Source organism: Gouania willdenowi, chromosome 14 (genome assembly GCF_900634775.1).
Source record: "Gouania willdenowi chromosome 14, fGouWil2.1, whole genome shotgun sequence".
Taxonomy (NCBI): Eukaryota; Metazoa; Chordata; class Actinopteri; order Blenniiformes; family Gobiesocidae; genus Gouania; species Gouania willdenowi.
Window position 1 is genome coordinate 4,540,388 of NC_041057.1, and position 21,793 is coordinate 4,562,180.

Consider the following 21,793-nt stretch of genomic DNA (forward strand, 5'->3'; position numbering starts at 1 on the left):
ATTGAAATTTGATGGAGAAGTGGCAGAAATGGCAGTAATGTAGCAGAGATGCATTAAAACTAGCAGAAATATGGCAAGAAAAAGTGATGAAAATAGGTTAAAATATGGCGAGTTTAGTGTAGTTGCCGAAAATTGGTAAAAATAAACAAAAATGGGCTCAAATTGTTAAAACATGTTTGGATGAACTACGCCTGGGCCCGTGGAACGTCTCCGCGCCGAATAGCGCGTACCACGTTCTGGAACATTCAGTCAAATGGCTCGGTTCCACCGAGTAAAAAAAGGTCTCATAGAGGCTCTAGACATCCGCTCATAGAATATCCATGTCAAATTACAGCCTGATTCAACGAGCATTAACGGAGGAGTAGTCATTTGAAAAATGGGCCCCCGGGAGCCCCCGTGGCACATACGGAGTAATGGGCCCCCTTCATATGTTGGTATATGACAATGATTCGGTACCACCAACTGTTGCAATATATATACTCATAAATAAATGAGAAAACGACTTTAATTGGAAAGAGCAGAAAAAAGGGGCCCTAATCAAAGTGTGCGAGGCAAAATCAGAATCTATTTTGAATTACCTTTGAAACCAGAAATGGGGGGTGGGTCGTACCAAACTGCATTCCGATCTAATTAGAACTAATGAAGGAGTAGTCATTTGAAAAATGGAGCCCCCGGCGAGGCCCCTGGCACCCCCTTGACACGTGCGGGGTAATGGGCCCCATTTATATATTGGTATGTGCCAATGATTCTATACCACCAACCGTTTTTTGGGGGGGGGGCTTGGAAAATCGGGCTCTGGGCATCGATGCGTACGCATCCATAGATTATAACTACCAAACTTCAGCCTGAACCGTTCACAAATAACAGAGGAGTAGTGATTTAAACTAGTGTAGCCCGGTCTGAAAATAATATTCCTCTTTTTTTTACCTTAAATGTAAATGACCTTAAGGTTGAGGTAAAATGGTTTAAGGTATAATGGTTTAAGGTAAAATGGTTTAAGGTAAAATGGTTTAAGGTAAAATGGTTTAAGGTGAAATGGTTTAAGGTGAAATGGTTTAAGGTAAAATGGTTTAGGGTAAAATGGTTTAAGGTAAAATGGTTTAAGGTATAATGGTTTAAGGTGAAATGGTTTAAGGTAAAATGGTTTAAGGTAAAATGGTTTAAGGTAAAATGGTTTAAGGTAAAATGGTTTAGGGTAAAATGGTTTAAGGTAAAATGGTTTAAGGTGAAATGGTTTAAGGTAAAATGGTTTAAGGTAAAATGGTTTAAGGTATAATAGTTTAAGGTATAATGGTTTAGGGTATAATGGTTTAGGTATAATGGTTTAAGGTATAATAGTTTAAGGTATAATGGTTTAGGTATAATGGTTTAAGGTAAAATGGTTTAAGGAATAATGGTTTAAGGTATAATGGTTTAAGGTATAATGGTTTAGGGTAAAATGGTTTAAGGTAAAATGGTTTAAGGTAAAATGGTTTAAGGTGAAATGGTTTAAGGTAAAATGGTTTAAGGTAAAATGGTTTAAGGTATAATGGTTTAAGGTATAATGGTTTAAGGTAAAATGGTTTAAGGTAAAATGGTTTAAGGTATAATAGTTTAAGGTATAATAGTTTAAGGTAAAATGGTTTAAGGTATAATTTTTTAGGGTAAAATGGTTTAAGGTATAATGGTTTAAGGTGAAATGGTTTAAGGTAAAATGGTTGATGTATGTGCAGTGTATTACATCCTAATGTTATTGAACTTCCGCTTTATTCACTCCATGCAGAGGTGAATGAAACATTGTTCTGATGATGTAATAATGTTGAGCGCAAACATCAACCCATTCGTTTTAATCAAAGGTTGAAATTGAGGGATTTCATAAGTGTTAAGAACGGCTGTCATATCTATAAACGCCATAATTACCCTCCTGCTGTGCATCACGTCGCTCCTGTATTCATGTTTGTGTTCCACTTTTCACTACGCCGATGTTTGGCTACAAATTGACGAGACGTTTCTTTCGTCCGTGTCGATGATTCACCAAATGTGTCAGATTTCCACGTAGGTGGCACGACTTCATTTTCTGCAACTGGAAGAAGGTTTGGCGTTTTAATTTATGATGACTGCCAATTGATGTGGTGGTGGCAGTTAGCTTGATACCAGCCGTTAGCGCCCGCAGTGCCAAACCCTAGGGGTCGTGAATATTCACGAGTGTTGATGCTGATGCTGCTAATGGCACCACATCATGAAAGGAAGTCCAGATTAAACCTCATAAATCCAAACGTGGTCATATCGCTGATATTGTTATATTTTTTTGTATATGTCACCATAATTTTACACTTTTGCACCTCTAAAAACCTCAGTTTTTAATGTTATAACACTGTGTTAATATTTTCAGTGCTCATGTGAGGAAGTTTTTTTTGCACATTTTTGATTTAGTAAAGCAGGGTTTTTCAACCTGTGGGGTCGGGACCCCCTGTGGGGTCATCTGGAATTAAAATGGGGTCGCCTGAAATATCTAGTAATTTTTTATAATTATTATTTTTCAAATGCACATCACACACAATAAATACCAAATAAATGTATCCTATACTTTAACATTCTCAAATACAAATCTATTTAAAATAAAATGCACTATAAAAAAAAAAAAAAGACTGTATTTTTAGCACACTATTCAAAAACTAATTCTTGGTGGAAAAAAATGCCTCTGGAGTCAAACATTTGCGATGTCAAATTGGGGTCACGAGTCTCACGACCCGGAAAAGGTTTGGAACCCCTGTAGTAAACAAAAGCAAGCAGCACAAATAAGATATTAACTATCTCACAATGGTTTGTTCTTGTATCCCAGTGGAGCTGAAATGTGTGTAAATCAGTGTAAAATGCTCCCCAGTGACTAGTTGGCAAGTGTTTACCTAAAACAAGAGATATCTTTATACTTTAATGTGTTACAACTCATAAAAGGAACATTGTAACCTCGCACTAAAGGAAGGAAATGGAAAAATCTATCAGTTCCCAGTGTCTCATCACAAAATAAAGCTATTATTTGGAAAGAAAATGAATTAAATCATGGGGAGAATTATAGTTATACACTACAGAGGGCAGCAGTTACTGTGAAGACTTTGGCCCTGTGGTAGAAATAGTTGTGAACCCATGTTGTAGGAGGTCAGAGCAAATGTTGCAGCCTTGCTGACTCAGGCTCATCAATAGATCAATTTCTGATTTAGATACGGTGTCATTTCTCATATTTTATGTGTTTTTGTAGTTGTTTGTATATATTTCCTGGCATTTTGATTTTAGTTATCATGTGTGATTTTTTGGAGTCATTTTGTGTATTTTTGATGTTGTTTTGTATATTTAATCTGATTATTTTGGAGACAATTTGTCTCTTTTTGCTCATTGTTTCCTGTAATATTCTGTAGGTTTGTTTGTTTTTTTGTATCATTTTGTGTGTTATGTAATTTTTGTATGACTATGGAGAATTTTTGTGTGTTTTGGTAATTATTTTGTATATTGTTTTGTTATTCTCGAGTGTTTTTGTTGTCGTTTCATATATATTTTTGGTATTTTTTGCTTATTTCCGTTATCTGGTGTAATTTGTATGTTTTTTGGAGTCATTTCTGTGTATTTCAGTTGTCATTTATAAGTTCTGTTGTTTTCTGTTTGTTGTCATTTTGTGTAATTTTGCTGTTGTATTGTGTGTTTTATTCTTGCTGTTATGTGTATTTTCTGTCATTTTGTACATTTTTGGTGAGGGCCATGTGTCTTCTATAGTCAGTATAATGTTAAAGATCCACAACGTCACTGCCTCCCCTGTCGACGGCGTTTGATAACAAACCACTGAATCAACTTTTTATGACAGGAGCACCATTTTTTTTTCAATCCTGCCTCTCTTTTTGTGCCCTCATACATTATCCATTCAGCAGTCTAGTAGCTGCCTCAAAAGGCTTTGTTATTAAGTCAACAGCTCTTGTTCAGCAGGTTGATTAGATCAGAGCATCCAGCCTATGGGCCGCTGTGCTCCGTCACTGAAGAGGATGTCCTCAGTGCGACGCGAGATTCACTGATAGAGGAGCAAGAAAAGTTTACAGAGCAGGCGATGAATTACAAACGTCAAATCAGACCGGACGGTGTGAGCAACGTCAATTACGCTACACGATTTGAATATCTCTTAACATGGCTTCCGGAAGAAAAACAAATCCCTGCTTATCATGGAGGGTTTTATGCATATTTAGGGTGATTTTGAAGAACACCTGCGCTGGAGCGGAGAATCCTCCAGGCACTCCGAGTCCAAAGTGATCCGCAGTGAGCCTCAGCTGTAGCCCAGACAGCCCGAGTGTCACATTTCCCTCTGATCAAAGATGGTGCGGCACATCCCCGTCCGTCTGCTGTCTCTATTATACCCCCACCCCCGTGTGCTTCCCAAAGAAACACTGTGTCCTGTTTACAGAGTACCAATATATTATACTCAAGTAGAAGTAGTGTTACTTGATTGAAATTGTAAATTGTACTCAAAGTAGAAGTTACGAGTGACTTTCACATTTATTGTTGTAATAAATCTTTGTACGGTTTCCTTGCATACAGTAAACATCTCGTGTAAACAATTTTTTTTATTTCATTTTGAACATTATTCTGTCATTTTGTGTACTTTTGATGTGATTTTGTATATTTGTCTCTCATTTTGTGGTAATTTAGTGTGTTTTTGTTGTCGTTTTGTGGGTTTTTGGAGTCAACTTGTGTATTTTTTGTCTTTTTTTGTATATTTCTCCGTCATTTTGTGTTTTTGAGTTATTCTGTGTGTTTTTTTTTTCAGTTTTCTCATCACATTCATATTTTTTCTGTGTTTTTGGGTGTTGTTTGCATTGCAAGTAATTTGGTGAATTTTATATACTCAAGTACAAGTACTGTTACTTGATTGAAATTGTACTCAAGTGCAAGTAAAAAGTAGCTCAATTAAATAGTATTCAAAGTAAAAGTTACTAGTTATTTTCACGTTTATTGTTGTTAATAAATCTTGGTACGGCTCCCTTGCAAACAGTAAACATCTCATGTATAAACAGTTTATTTCATTTTGTACATTATTCTGTCGTTTTGTGGGTTTTTGAGTCATTTTTTGTATTTTTTGTTTTTGTTTTGTATATTTCTCTGTCATTTTGTTTTTTTGAGTCATTTAGTGTGTTTTTTTATTTCATTTTGTACATAATTCTGTCTGTACTGTGCACTTTTGATGTCATTTTGTCTCTCATTTTGTGTGTGTTTGGTGGTGTCATATTGTGTTTTTAGGGGTCATGTAGTGTGTTTTTGTTGTCGATTTGTTTTGGTTTTTGGAGTCATTTTGTGTATTTTTTGTCTTTGTTTTGTATATTTCTCAGTCATTTTGTGTTTTTGTCTGTTTTTTCCATCACATTCATATTTTTTCTGTGTTTTTTTTTATGTTGTTTGCATTAGTAAGTAATTTAGTACATTTTATATAAGTAAGTCTTACATAAAATACTCAAGTACAAGTAAAAAGTAGCTCAGTTAAATGGTTACTACCGGTAGTTACTTTCACCCGGGCCCCCACGTATATTTTTGGTCATTAATATTGATACGGTTCCCTTTCACACAGTAAACAACTTATGTATAAACAATTTTTTATTTCATTTTGTACATAATTCTGTCGTTTTGTGTATTTTTTTATGTTATTTTGTATGTTTGTCTCTCATTTTGTGTGTTTGGTGTCATTTTGTGCTTTTGAGTCATTTTTGTATGTTTTTTGGATTCATACTGTTTGCATTGCAAGTGATTTGGTGCATTTTTGTTTTGTCATATTAAGATATTTTAGTAATTTTATATACTCAAGTACATGTACGTCATACATAAAATACTCAGTTACAAGTAAAAAAGTAGCTCAATTAAATAGTATTCAAAGTAATTTTTGATGTAATTTTGTATATTTGTCTCTCATTTTGTTTGAGTTTGGTGTCATTTTGTGTTTTTGAGTCATTTAGTGTGTGTTTTTTTACGTTATTTTGTGTGGTATTCAAAGTAAAAGTATAAACATTGTATGTCTGAACAGTTTTTTTTATTTATTTTGCACATTATTCTGTCATTTTTAAAATTTATTTTATGTGTTTTTAGGGGTCATTTAGTGTGTTTTTGTCGGCAATTTGGGTGTTTTTTTTTGTCTTTGTTTTGTATATTTCTCTGTCATTTTGTATTTTTGTGTCATTTAGTGTGTTTTCTTCTGTCACTATGTGTAGTATTCAAAGTAAAAGTTACGAGTTACTTTCACCCCCTACATTTATTTTTGGTAATAAAAGACACAATCTACCACAATTGGAACTTTTTTTTTCTTCCACAAAGACAAAATGTACAATTGTTAAAAAAACACCAATTGAGTGAATTTGAAATAAATAAAAATACATTCTCACGCTCTAAGTATTGATACATTTATGAACTGTAAAAGTGTACCATGCTAAATGTGCCATGTGGGTAGAAACCACCACCTGAACCATAGAAAGAGGCTGAGCTTTGATCAGAAATGACCTGACAAAGAACAAATGGATTATGTTCAATGAGACCCTGAAACACAAATAAAAAAATAGCCACATTAAATAATAATTTACTCAGTAACGGTTTGGTGTAGAAATGCAGAAATTTGTCCTTTGCCTGTTTATCGTCGCCGTCGGTTTCTCAGATTCACTTTGTTGTTGTACTAAACACATCTATGACAGTCACAAAGCAGCTTTAAAGGTTTCTCCTGCTTTGTTTGGACATGAGTGAGCAATAACACGTCGAAACACTCGCTCCGTCCAGCAGCAGCGGCGGCGGCGGCATCGTGCTTATTTTAAGGGTGTTGACGTTTCCCATTGAAAGCTGCACGGCAGCTCAAAGAGGAGCGTAAAATTGGCATGTGAGGGGGAGTGAGCATGCTGAGGCCTTTGCCACCTCATGGCTTACTGGCTGAAGATGTCTGGATTTATTCTGGGAACGCTACATTTGAGAGAAATAAGTGGGAAGGCTGTTCTGTTCGACTCCCTTGGTATCTGTCTCAGTAATACTGCTGAGCAGAAGAAGAAGAAGGAACGACTAAGTTGTAGTAGTGTACAAACGTAAATGTCACTCTGTGCAGGAAGTGCCTCTGCCAGCAGGAGGATAATACTGACATGTAATGTCTTTGCCCATAAGATATTATATAAAACCCAAATCCAAACTGTTCTCCACTATTTTTACAAATATTGCCAAAAATCTTTGAAATGTACACACAACAAAACACATTATTTTGCACCATATTCGTTTTATTCACTTTTGAAGATGGGACAACTTTCCGTGATTATTCCCTTAACTTCAGCCATCAGAGCATTAGCCGTGCACTGTTTAAGGGGGCGTTAAGGCCCCTTAGGAGAGCTCTTCTTCTCTGCTTCATTGTCTACTGCCAAACCGCAGAGTTGGAACTGGCACAGATTTTTTTCTGGGTCACAACTGTTTTTAATCCTCTTTCAATAAACAAAAGAGGTTTACGTTGACATCTTTAACTTTTCCTGTTTTTTTTAGAGCAACCATAAGCAGCACAAGTTTGTATTTTGACCAAAAAAGCTGCTAGATTATCAAAAATCAGGCTGAATGTTTCGCTCCAATAGGAAACAATGGGATGTTTTCAGACAGTGGGGCCGTACGACATCATCAATCACGTGATTTCAAGATGGCGGATTCCATTTTTAAATGTTAATAAGACAAATATGGTGCAAAATAATGTGTTTTGTTTGGCACAGATCTACTAATAATTTCATTTCATAGGTTTTAAGCCAAATTTGTAAAAACAGTGGAGGATCCCTCTGTATATTTTGTTATAGAGTTGCAAAGGGGTGGAATATTTCTGCTGAATTTCCACAGTAACCTAACTTATGGAATCTTGGGAATATTCCAAAAATATAAACTCGTTTGGGTGACCACTGCTTGCATATTTAAAAACTTGGCGTTTTCTAGAATCTACCTTGTAACGTCAAAATACAATGAAGAGAAACTCCTTAGCTTTCATTAACTGGTGGAATTTCTCAGATAGAGCAAATATTGGCAGAGTTACGGTCATTTAAATTAATGTTTTTTCCCGAGATGTGTTTAGGGTCCCTGGGAAACCTGGACAAATTCATTAATGTAATAAATGTGCCAGGACAAGACGGGTAAATCCTGATGTATGGTCACCCTATTTGATGGGAATTAACCCAAAATTGGGAATAATTTTAAATAAATGCATCGTATCCAAACCTGGAACATTTCTGGTGAATCTCCACAGGAAATTAAGTTCTGGAATTTTAGGAATATTCCAAAATATAAACTTTTAATGGAAGGGTCACCATATTTTAACTTCCAAAAAAATCTATCTTGTAACGGCCAAATACAAATAAAGAGCGACTCCTTAGTTTTCCGAAACTGGTGGAATTTCTCAGACAGAGTGACTATTAGCACAGTTACAGTCTTTTAAATGAACATGTTTACCAAGATGCGTTCAAGGTCCTTGGGAAATGATTCATTAATTCAATAATTTATGGAATATCCCTAATCAGCCTGGACAAGAAGTGAAAAGAGGACATATCCGGGTAAATCCGGACATATGGTCACCCTATTTAATAGAAATTATTCATTGTAATTAACTGGAAATTGGGAATAATTTCAAATAAATATACTGTATCCAACTCTGGAACTTTTCTGGTGAATTTCCACATAAATTTAAGTTCTGAAATTTTAGGAATATTCCAAAATATAACCTTTTAATGGAAGGTGACCATATTTTAACTTCCAAAAAAGAGGACACTATAGGGCCGACCTCGGTATACCCAAAAATGACTCAACATTTTCTTGATTCTATCTTGTAACAAATTGTAACAAATCCCAATAAAAAGTAAATCCTTTATTTTCAGAAACTTGTGGAATTTCTCAGTTAAAGCAAATATTAGCAGTATTAGCAACAATATTAATGTGTTTCCCTAGATGCGTTCAAGGTCCCTGGGAAACCCGAACAAGATGTGAGAAGAGGACATGTCCGGATAAATTATTAATTGGAATTAACTGGAAATTGAGTATAATGTTAAATAAATATATCATATCCAAACCTAAATATTAGCATCCATTTAAAATAGTACAATTAAAAAACACATTTCAACTAGGGTTGCAAAATTCTGGTAATTGTTGGAAACTCTACATAAGGGATCTTAAATATAGTTGGGGAAAAATATTTTAGCATCATTGATTCCAATTAAAAAATTGCATGAAAAATTGATATTTTTGAATATTCTCCAAAATTTTGAGTACATTTTCCACCGCTTTGCAACCCTATTCTACTTCTTTGTGGTCTTTTCTGCTTCCGTACACCGAATCGTCAGGACGGTGGAGACTCACAGGAAGTGACAGGGATGCAGAGTGACACGCAGACACATGGATGTGGAGAGGAAGTGTGTGTGCAGACAGGGACGAGTCAGAGTGGACGAGGGGGTGGGGGCGGGGTCGGGGGGGGGGTGGTGGCATAGAGAGGGTGAAGGCACATGAGTGCAGAGCCATGTATTCAGTCAACACTGACAAATGCTATTTGTTACGCAACACATTCAATCATTTCTTTTCTTAATGCATTTCAGCGTCACTTTACACATTTCCGTTTCATCATTTTCCCCCTTTTAGACGACATCACTGGCTTTTAAACGTCGTGAAATTGTACCAAACATTCAAATATGGTTAATAGATCCGATGATTTACAAAAACAGGATGTTTACGCTTAAATCGCACGAGATTACGTCGCAAGAGCAACGTTAGCCACACGGCTAATCCTCAGCCAACCGCTTGACAGAAAAAAATTCCATTGAAATGTGTAAAATGGTTTCAAAACATAATTTTCTGTCTTTGTACCAGAGAATTTTTAGATTTTAATGCCGTCTTAATCTGAACTGCTTGTTTATTACAACACGTAAAAAACACACTTCAGATTGAGCTCTGCATGTGTTTTCAATCATAAGATTTTGAATGGGATTATGGTCATAATTGGACATATTTGTTTACGTTTCTTTACACTTTCTAAACAGTCAATCACTGTTTCCGGTGAAAAATAGCACATAAATGAATGATATTGTCCCAAAACTTGCATGTGAGGCATTTCCGTATCATGTTGGGGTCGATTTAAAATAAAGAGAGAGAGAGAAAAAAAAAAAAAAGTTGTATTTTTTCGTCCATTTACTGCGATCGTGGAAAATTGGAAGCCTAAAATGTTATCCTTCGACACAATTTGATATTATATATATTATTACTTGCTCCATTGTATATAATCATCTTAAAGATGTAAACCCTTGTTTTAATTACAAACAAAATGGGTTGAAACTGACATAAATAGTGGAAAAGGTGGTGAAATGGAATTTTAAAAACCACATAAATTGGTTAAAAGTAGTAATTTAGAGTGGGCAAAAACGGACAGAAACAGTAGTAAAAAGGGTTAAAAGTGTCAATATTGAAACAAATAGTAGGAACAAATAGTTTAAACTGCCAAATCATAGGGATGACAAATCATTAATGTGGTTAAATTGGCAAAAATGAACAAGAAATATGGGGAAAAGAGGTTAAAAGTGATAATGATGGGTCAACATATGCAACATTAGGTGGGAAAAGTGGTGGAAAGGGTTTATAAATGCCAAAAACATCTTGAAAGTGGTAAAATGTGTAGAAAGGCATTGAAATGTGATGGAGAAGTGTCAGAAATGGGAGTAATATAGCAAAAATGTATTAAAAGACGCAAAAATATGACAAAAAAAGTGATGAAAATATGTGAAAATATGCCAAGTTTCAAAAGGCATCTAGCGACACCCTCCCAGCGTCTTGGTCCTGACCCCAAGGTTGAGAACTCCTGGTTTAGTTTACCTTTCAAAGCATTGCGTTTTAAAAGCCTTGATTTTGCTCTACAACCTTTGATTTTAACGACTTCCATCTCACACAGAGTATCAATAGACCTCATAGATCAGGTCTTTTTTTTTTTCCTCACGTTTTTCCATCAAGTGAAAATGAATCATCTCCAAGTGTTTACATCGTGATCACAATCAACTCCTTAAATAAAGAGCGTGCTTTAGAGAAAGTGTACGTCACCTCTCATCCTGGCAAACAGTGAGCGTTGATATAACAGCTGGAGTTCAGTGGGGCTTTAATTCAGATGTGTCCAAGGTTGTTTTTTCTTTTTTTGGCTACTTGTGAAAACATCCCACATCTGGTACTGTATGTGGAGCTGCTTAGAGTTCACTTCATTGTGTTTTTTTTTTTTTATTATAGTGGGTGTCCGTGAGGGAACCCTGACAACTGTTGATGATAAAGACATGAGAACAATAGCCTTAAAGCTGAATTCACAAGGGCTTAAACTGCCTTTAAGGAATTAGCATCATCTCCACCTAAACTGCTCTCTGCTCTCACAGGCTATTCTGTGAAATGGTGGTGGGTGAGAATAAGGAGGTTATTATTAGTGAAATAGAAAAAAAAATTAAAAAAACGCTCAAATAAAAGGAAAAACACATCCCTGTTCTTTTGAACCTTTGCAATCAGAAACTAAGTAACTGTAATTGGCATGGTAACTGTCATGAAAAAATAAATAAATGTAAATCACAATTACACAAACCTGCGGAGCCATCATTAAAATATGTTTCAGATCAACGTTTCCCATTGTCAGTTCTCTTAGGGATCATTTTACCATTAAAAAAAAATAAATAAATAAAAAATCGAGGGGTATACTGACAAAAACGACACACCAAAAATATTAAAAGCATAATTTTCATGGAAAAGGAAGCCTAAAAACAAAAAGAAACGATAAAAGACAAACTAGATAATAGATAAAAAAAAAGAAACAAACATTGTTTTAGTGTATTTTACAGCTGATTTAAAACATGGGTCAAAACTTCAATAAAAATTGGCAATTTAAATGTAACGCCAAACTGGGAATCCATGTTACAGTTCTATGTACAGTTCTACACATTTCTAGTTAACAATTATTAAAATATGTTTAATATCAAGCTTTCCCACATTTTACCATTCAAAAAAATTGAAATCTAGGGGTACACTGATGCAAAAAAGGCTCAGACGCCCACACCAAATATATGAAAACCTATATTTTCATTGATTAGGAAGCCTAACAAGGTAATCAATAGATCGAAAAGAAATTAGATGATAGATATTTGTTTTAGTGTATTTTACAGCTGATTTAGGACCCGCTATTATGAGAGATGCTATCAGAAAGCTAACACAACAGGAAGGTTAAGCTTATTAAGGTTATTTAATAAAGGCTCAGTAATTGGGATTAATTGCAGTTGAACTTTAGTAATTGAGAATGTAATTTAAATTGACTTTCAGGAAGAAAGCTATAATTGGAATTTTAATTGCAATTGGAAAAAATGGCGGTCACTGTCATTATAATTGAGTTGTAAATGAACATGGATAATTGAAGACGTAAACGTAATTGGTTCGTAGTTGGTTCGAAGTCACGGTAATGACTCTTTTTTAGCTTCCCACTCACATGACGTCACGGTGGCCTCAGCTCCGATCAGGTTTCGGATATCTGTGGCAACGCCAGATGTTTCCGTCCTCTGACCGTCTCCTGAGCAGCTGTCAGAGAGACAGATGAGAGGCGGCCAATACTTCACCCACGAGCATCAAAGCATCGCGGCAATATGTTATCCTGTGACCTCTGGATCCGTGGAGTCCTTTCACTTTTCATTTACCCTCAAAGGAAAGTAAGAAAATGTTGAACTTGATATGAAATCATTGCAAGATTAGTGTGCTCAAATCCGTACACGCATAAGGATTTTCTAAATCTGATCATAGGCGGAGTCTCGAGCTTCGCGCCAACCACAATGTGTGTAACATATACAATAGTGCAAAAATGATTAGTAACATAATCGATAATGTTGACTACAAAAATTCGCGTTGACGTGTCGTTTAATGTTGTAAATTCATGACAGAGTCAATTGTGCAACAAAAGAAGAACCAACCTAAAGTCTCAAAAGTTTGGGACCATTTCACTGAAAACGTATATTATACACCTGAGATAGAACTAACATCTTTGACATGAAACTAACAGTAACATGTTAGAATCAAAGCAGCAGAAAACTATTTCAGTCAGGACCACTTTAGTCAAAATAATGATTTATTAACAATAATAATGCATTGGTTTTTTATATACCGCCTGCAAGCGCTTTACAGTGATGTGCATGCATTCTTGTATTTGGCGGTATGGGTCTGTTCCAGGTCCTCCTTGCCCTTTCCGCATGCATACGTGGAAAGCCGGAGGTAGGGAGAGCATTCATCCCTGACCTTCCCTGAGCCCTAGCTAAAGGCTAAAGCAAGGAGAGCGGTCAGCAGAAACCCCCTGGAGCAGAACAGAGTAGATGTTAATGACAACAAAATAACACCCAGTTACTTGGATACATACTGACCTGGAGGAGTTGGGGTAGAGGTGGGTTGCAAGATGCTTGCTATAATGAAAACTTTTGACCACAGGGGGGGACCACAGGATCCTTGTCCAAGACAGAAATCTCACATGATCCAACGAGATCTAAGAACGTGATCTAATGCTGCGTTCCTCGCAAATCAGAAATCTTGGTTTTCCGACTTCCTACTTGAAAAAGTGACTTGGAACGCTACCTGAATTCTGAGCTCCTATTTGGTAAAGTCAGGGGGAAAAAGAATCCAATATGACCTGAGAAATATATCGAGATTCGAGATATATCGAGTTTTCTATTTTGGCGATATATTGTATATCTCTATTTTGAGAAAATATATTGAGATATGAATTTTGGTTCATATCGCCCTATTATAGCAGTCAGCCATGTTTGAGACATTTCCATGTGTTCTAAATCTGATCCTCCTTTAAGACAGAAATCTCACGCGATTAAACAAGATCTAACAACGTGATCTGCATTCCAAGCAACTCAGGGCTGGTTTTTCCGAAAAATTATAATATTATAGCGTAGGCCTGGATTATATATCAAGATTCAATTCAATTCTATTCTATTTTGGTGATATGTTGTATATCAAGAAATATTGAGATTTGAATTTTGGTCCATATTGCCCAGCGATATTATAGCCGTCAGCCCTATTTAAGATAATTTTTCTACCTGTCGCTACTGAACTCGTTCAAACTCGGAGATCGGAAATTTTCAAGTCGAAAATTCTGATTTGCCTTGAACGCAGCATTGCGTGTTGCTCAGTCAGTTTGCTTCTTGATTGTTTTGCAAGGACACAGCACAGGCTATGTGATTTCTCTTCATTCAATGACCAGATATCACGGAACTCTCACTTAGACCCATAAGGTGTTAAAATGCCTCCTCAGGACAAACAAATACCCAAACCTCTACCGACACTATCAACCCCCAACCCCACTATCAAAGGCTGGGGATCCCCTCTGCAAACACAGACACATCTGCCAAAGCATGGCCCTAAACAAAGGACATTGTGCTATCACTTATCTCCCAAGCTTATCTTTCCTATAAGGATTACACGAACATCTCTGGCCAACTATCATCAAAGAGACTCCGACAGACTTTCTGGCTGTCCTCAGCTCGCCTGCAGAGTGCCTTACCAACTGAAACAATGAAAAATGCTTTGACTGTCATGTTTGAATGTTCATATTTTATTTCTTGTGCACTATTTTAATTACATGCTTTAAATCGAGTATGGGAGTTGTCAATATTGTTTGTGGGCTATCGAAGAGTAGAAAGTTTGAAAATATTTCACCTCCGAAGTTATTCTGAGTTCATAGTGGCAGTTTCTTTAACGATTTGTTGTTCTTTGCAAAGACGGAAAGTGGCCCCCAATCTTTTAACCTCATAATGAATTTAATTCATAATAGTTAAGAAATTACTACAGTCACGGAGTCATGAATCAGGAGTTGTCGGCTTTCCCCACACACACAAAGGTTTTTTGGCGTAAATATTGAACAGGTTAAATATTTATGACCTGTTTCAGAGCCGATTATCAGGACAAATTCACTCTGAATACGCCTCAGACCACAGGATCATCTGGAGTTTGCCGCCCTAGGTCGAGAATGAGGAAAAAAGGAAGAAAAACGGTCCGATTGTCTTTGTGAAATAGAGACTTGTTAGTTTAAACACATCACATATGGCATGTTTTGCTGCTGTCAGATTGAGACAATGACTTACTGTGTGGGCTATTATTGCTTCAGTAAGGGTAATTACACCATTTAAAAACTTCTCAATATTAATTTGTCAGCAGGAGTTGTCTTTTCTAAATGGAAGTATGACTAACACCTGTGGAGCACAAAGCCTGGCCCGGTTTCACGTGCAGATGTGAACAATGGTGGCCTGATGAAGCAGAGAACCTGAAATCAGAAACAATGGACGACTTTTCAAACAAACCTTTGATGCAAAATTTGTATTTTATTGCATATTGGATTTTGTAGTTACTCTTTATTTGAAGTCTTTTACATTACTCTGTCATTATCTGTCATTAGTATGAATAAGGTGTCATGAAGGCTGTCATTAAGTGTCGTTCGCTAAATTATGACACCTTTGGAGCTATGTTGGCATTTTTTGGGTTAGATGGAGGGATCTAGTGGGGTTAGGTAGGGTTAGGGGTTAGGGCAGGGGTGTTAAACTCTTTTTAGCTCAGGGACCAAATACAGAGCAGCTTGATCTCACGTGGGCCACAGAGTTTATTTGGGAAAACGAGTCATTTCAACATTATTGCGCCTTAGTTTGCCTGTTTAACATTAAAAATGACTGCAACCAATATAAGCACCAGGAAAACTGTGAGCCCCTGCAAATATTGTTGAGTTTCGTTTACACAATGAGCTATGTGTTCTCTGTCATTTTTACTTTCTCCTGCGGGCCGAATTGGATGCTCCAAAGGGCCAGATTTGGCTGCCGTGCCATGAGTTTGACACATGTGGGTTAGGGTAACCAAGTCTTAAGGTTAAGGTAACGAACAACACCGAACAAGAGCCTTAATGACACTTTATTCATGCTAATGACAGGTGTCATGTCATAATAATGACAGCGTAATGCTGGGGTGTCAAACCCATGTAAGTTCAGGGTCCAAATACGGAGCAGTTTGATCACAAGTGGACCCCAGATTTTATTCAGGAAAACAAGTAATTTCAACATTATTGTGCCCAAGTTTGCGTTTGCACTTTTACGTATATGTAACATACAAAATATGTAAGAAACCGACAATATCCAAGCAATAAATGACAGATTGTTTTCAACAGTTTAACATTAAAATGATTGCAGTCATGCAATATAAGCACCGTGAGCTCCTGCAAATATTGTTCATGATTCATGTTGTCATTTTTACTTTCTCCTGTGGATGCTCCAAAGGGACGAACACATGTGGCGTAATGTTAGCCTTATGTGTAAAACTTCAAGTAAAGTGTTACAGATTTTGCTGCACAATAATCACGTGCTGCTATTCGTAGGTTTACTTTAACGGGTTATTGCTTATTAATGATGGAAAAAGTGTATGTGGAGAATTTAAGTTGAACGCTCACAGTTTTGTGCGATTCCGGAGGTGTTTTGTGAGTGTCAGTTAACGTGCCACTGTGTGCGGAGGTGTGTGACTGTGCCTGAATACATATTGGTTCGGTGCGAGAGAGTGTGTGTGTGCGTGTGTGAGAGTGTGAGTGTGTGTGTGTGTGAGAGAGAGAGTGAGTGAGTGTGTGTGTGGGTGCATAAATGTTTGCTGAGCTCCTCCTGCCTCGCTCCAGGCAGCAGAGCTTGGCTTTAGGAAGAATGTGTGCTATATAGAAATGGAGTTTGCAGGACGCCAGCCGTGCTGCGGCGGCTCCAGGGACCCAGGAGTCGTTCTCTATCTCCTGACTGGCAGGCCGCCGCAGTTGCCACTGCTGCTGCTGAGCCCTGCAGCTGCATGCATGTGTGCCACTCCAGCACAGTGCAATCAGAGGCACAGATAAGCACAGCCATGAGCGAGCAGGGCTGGGGGGGGACGGAAAGCAGCATCATCATCATGGGTGATGGTGTGGGAGAGCGCTGCGTGCGGCGGCTAAATAATAAATGTGGCATATTGGGTTTTTTGTGTGAAGCCTGTTTCCGTGGCAGCTCCGCCGAGAGACCTCTGGGAACAAAGCTTATAGTGCCGAACTATATTCTGTCAATTCATATGATCAAATGATCATTTACATATTATTCTTTTCAATAATTCACTAATGGAGAGTGAGAGTGTCTGTTATGATCCACTGTAACATAAAACTGTTGAATTGAATATACTGTTATGCTGTTATGTTGCGTTGTTCAGTAAGTTCTAGGAATTACACACGTAGAACATGTGATTTTTAAAATTCAGTTCCTTTTCAGAGTTTACACATTTCCGACACTTCCATTTAGTTTCCATTTCATTGTCTTTTCCTATTTATTAGATGTCATTACTGGCTAAAGGTGCGTTCACACCGAATGCGACTTCAGCGACTATAGTTGCTTAAAGCTGATATCTGGAGTTTCTGCCCTAAACAGCCTCACTTCCTCCCACTGCCTCTGCCAATCTACCAGAAGCCACGCCTCTACTTTTCTGCACACGCGTCGCAGAACATAACAAAGTTGCATCGGGTCACATTGATATAGGTCTATGGGTCAGGTTAGAGCCAAAATCATATTTACCTGTTTGCTGTTGTGACGTACGGCTTTGTTTACGTGCACAGTTCTGCGTTGACTTTGATTGACAGTCTCAAAAACAGGAAGTCGAAGCCTATTGGCTGGGCGATCACGGTGCTCGTTTTCATTTGTATAGGGGTCTATAGGATGAAGGAGGGACTTATATACATTGACGTATATAAATGACCACTGGCAGTAGACCAGAGTAAAAGACTAGTTAGGTATTTTTTTGCATTTCAAAAGAATGATACATAAAAATAGATTTCTCAGAAACTCTGGGTATCAGCTTTAAGTCGCCCGTGATGAGTTGCTTGAAATATATTCGTGCTTTTTGCTCACTTCATCGCTTCATCTACGTCCTAGGTTCCCAAAGTGGGGTACGCAGCTTGTCATGGGTGTACAGTACATGAGAAGAAAAAACATTTAAACAGCGTGACATCATAACTAAAATATAAATAGAGAGAGTAACAGTCAGGAGCCTCCATGCATTGCCACATATTACACATTGGCCTCTGTAAGACTGCCCTCTAGTGGTGAGAGAGAAACAATCTCAATCCCATAAAGTGAAAATGTGGCTGGAGCTTCATTTGCTTTGCGTTAGCCAAAGATGCTTGATGCCCTTTGCCAACACATATTTGTGTGAAAGTGGATTTTCAGCTTTGACAAACATGAAAACTAAATATTATAGAACAAGACTTTGTGTGAAGAATGATTTAAGACTCTCTCAAATTAGCCAAACATTACATAGTTCTGTTCATCCTCTGCGTTCTTATTAATATTTTAGCGCTTTGTATTTCACAGTTTCAGATTGATGAATATGTTGTATTACTGCTATATGTTCAATCAACTAATGTTTGGATTGTTTTTTAGAAAATAAGAGATTGTTTCTCACTGAAAATGTCAGTTGGCTAATTAAATAAATAAATCTGATAATTGCTGACAGATTATTAATATTATTTTTTTTATCATACATTAATCTTCAACAGGATAGGTAAAATTCAGGGACAAATTTCACTGTGTGGCTACATTGTATATGATATTACATTATGATGTTTTTTAAGCAGGGCCGGCCTTAACAATAGGCAACACCGGCGGCCACCCAGGTCGCCATCTGCTGGAGGGGTGCCAAATTGCACACACACCCTTTACAATCACTGCATGTTTTCTTTTTATTGAATATTGATGTAATGTAACTATACCTGCTAATCTTCTGCCCATATTTATATTATTTTAATTCTTGTTCTATTTTATATAATTCTATTGTGTTGTTTGCACATTGTGGTCATTGGTTTTAAGATTTGTGTTACTGACTAGTAAAACCAAACAGTTCCCTCGAGACATTTGCACTATACCTGTAGGTGTTGTATTATAGTGCATTATTAAAAATGTTAAAATTGGTTGTATTTTTTTTTTAATGGTTTGTTGTGTCGCAGAATTTCATTGTTTTGTATTGATATTTAAAATTTTTAAAGCCGGCCCTGTTTTTAAGTGTGCAGGATTTGGGGGTACATGGCTTCAGGGTAAATATCTGGAAGGGTACACAGTACTGTGAACAGTTTGGAAATTATTCTCACATTTTTGCAACAAATTGCATAATTATGTGGTTGTGTTCAGTTCTAGCCATTACAAGCAAATTTTACACAATTCCATTTCAGAGTTTTCCCATTTCCGTCACTTTTTATTACAAGTCATTACAGGCTAACTTCCTGAAAGCGTTCCAAAAAGGCTTAATATGAATGATGTAAACTATTGTTATTAATTTCATATTTATTAAGGATGTAAAAAAAATGATTTGATGTGTCGCAATATTTCACCGTACGATTATCGTATTGTCTTTAAAAATATATATATATTTAAAAAATTTAATAATTATGAAATAATGAAAAACATAAGTGCAAAAGTTAACAATGACGTATCAAACATGAATCTGCCTCAACAATAATACTTAGAATATATATAATATGTGGCTACTTTTTATTAACAAATCCACCTTCTCTTCTTCTCCCCGTCCTCACCCTCTTTTATCCTCTCTCTCTCTCTCTCTCTCTCTCTCTCTCTCTCTTCCCGCTTGTCTTCTGTTTTTTCCAAGAAGGTGATGCTTCCCACAGGAGCGGCGTTCCGGTGGTTCCAGTAGGATTCTTCTTCCTCCACATCCCGACCCAAAGCTCTGCCATCAAGTGCAATGCCACATCCTGCTGGATCGTCTCCGGAACAGACACTGGCTGACAAACAAACAAACAAACAAAGTTGCAACCAATTAAAACAACGAAGAAACAACAAAATAAAATAAAAGGGTGGAAAAAAACAAATTCAATCTGATAATGGATGCACCTACCGTACTTATTTCTTGAACCAAAAATGAAGCGCAAAGAAAAGCATCTGTGGCGACTTTTCATTCCCTTTTCTATGTTTCCATTTTGGTACCTTTTTGTCCCAGCAGGTTTTTCTTTCTTTCTTTCTTCATCTGTTGCTTCCACAATGGCCTGTTCTTTGCCAGAAACAGAAATGACGGACTTGACGGACAATCAACTAATTTCTGTGTTTGGTGTTAATGTTGTTCATGTGTTGGAAAGATACAGTACTCGTGTAGAGAATGTACAATTTTTACAGCTATATTTTAAAAAAAAACTTAGTGGCTAATGGCAAAAACGTAAATGTAAATTCTTCACCGTTATGTTCTACTGAAACCATCGCCGCCTTCTTCTTTTCCGAGTCTGGTTCCTACGCAGATCTGTTCAAGGGCGATGTCTGAAATCTTACAAGATGTTGCCAATTTAAGATTAAGATGGAATAGAAAAAGAAAGGAAAAAAAAAGAAAAAAAGAAAGCCACGTTTTTGAGCAGTTTTCCGGAGACCGGGTTCAACAGAGCCGTCACAGCTGCAATCTTTTCAATCAGCCCTCTTCTGCAAGTCCAAACTTTTTCCTTTTTGGTCGAACTGGCAGCCCTTTTTGTTACTGTGGCCTGACTGAGCATGTGCCAACACTGCTCAGGGCAAAAAGCACTAAAGAGTCTACTAAACGCACTGAGACAACATTGCATTTAAGAAGAAAAAAAACATGTTTATTTGTTATATTTTATGATTTTTTTTGTTACGACGCTGGTTAGCTACAGCCTTCAAAAATAACCAACCTTTGTATTTGTTTAGATAATTGGACTGGTTTTGTGAATAAAAAGGAATGCATGTATTTGTGTTAAAATGTACAAACCTTATGTTCGTCTGCTCGTCTGTTTGACTGTGTTTAAGGAAAACTAAGCTGCAGTCAGTAGTGTGGGCGGGGCCTCGTGATTGACAGGCGCTTTGCATAATTTTTAACATTTAGATTTAGATTTAACATTAACATTTAGATTTTACATTTAGATTTAGATTTGAACATTTACATTTAACATTTACATTTAACATTTACCATTTACATTTAACATTTAACATTTACATTTAACATTTAGATTTAGATTTAACATTCACATTTAGATTTAACATTTAGATTTAGATTGAACATTTACATTTAGATTTGACATTAACATTTAGATTTTACATTTAGATTTACATTTATCATTTACATTTAACATTTACATTTAGATTTAACATTCACATTTAGATTTAACATTTAGATTTAGATTTAGATTTCACATTTACATTTATTTTTCATGTGTACACATGTTTAACAATGATATAGAACATGCTGTTTTACATGAATTTCAAAATATGTCAGCTATGAAAAAGTGACTGGGTTTTCACATCCAGCACCCGCATAAACCTGAAGCTTCCATTTACAACAGATTCAGAACATATGTTCTGTTTTTCTCTCCAAAGCAACATATTTTGATCAATTTTTTTAAATCAGATAGAAAGATGCAGCCTTTTCATGCTAAATTGCCAAAAAATTCAGCATTTCTGCACACAATTTTACCAATTGTGTGCAGAAATGCTACAATCAATTCTTCTTCATTTTTTATTTTTTTTTTTATTGGATAAAGACAAAGTACATCGAGGACCAAACCTGCCAAAAATTTAATTAAATGAATAAATAAGTAAATGTGAAAATTGAAAATTAGATACAAATAAATACATATAAAAAATGCAAAAGACACAAAAATATAAATACATCAAAAATAAAAATGGTCCAAAACTTTAATATTGATTGATAAATAAAATATATATATATATATTTTTATGTTTTTATGTTTAACTTAATTGGTCATAGT

At 36.3% G+C, this 21,793-nt stretch overlaps 1 protein-coding gene across 2 annotated transcripts in view; it reads left to right on the forward strand.

The window, feature by feature from the left end:
• cxxc5a (CXXC finger protein 5a) overlaps positions 1 to 20,204 on the forward strand; it is a 40,164-nt gene extending 19,960 nt beyond the window's left edge. The window contains exon 3 of one of the 2 annotated variants that reach the window (XM_028466634.1): positions 19,678 to 20,204. In XM_028466634.1, the coding sequence (XP_028322435.1) occupies positions 19,678 to 19,722 (45 nt within the window). In that variant the 3' untranslated portion in view covers positions 19,723 to 20,204. The remainder of the gene's footprint in view (positions 1 to 19,677) is intronic. The other variant, XM_028466633.1, reaches the window with a different exon arrangement.
• The last annotated feature ends 1,589 nt before the right edge of the window (positions 20,205 to 21,793 follow it).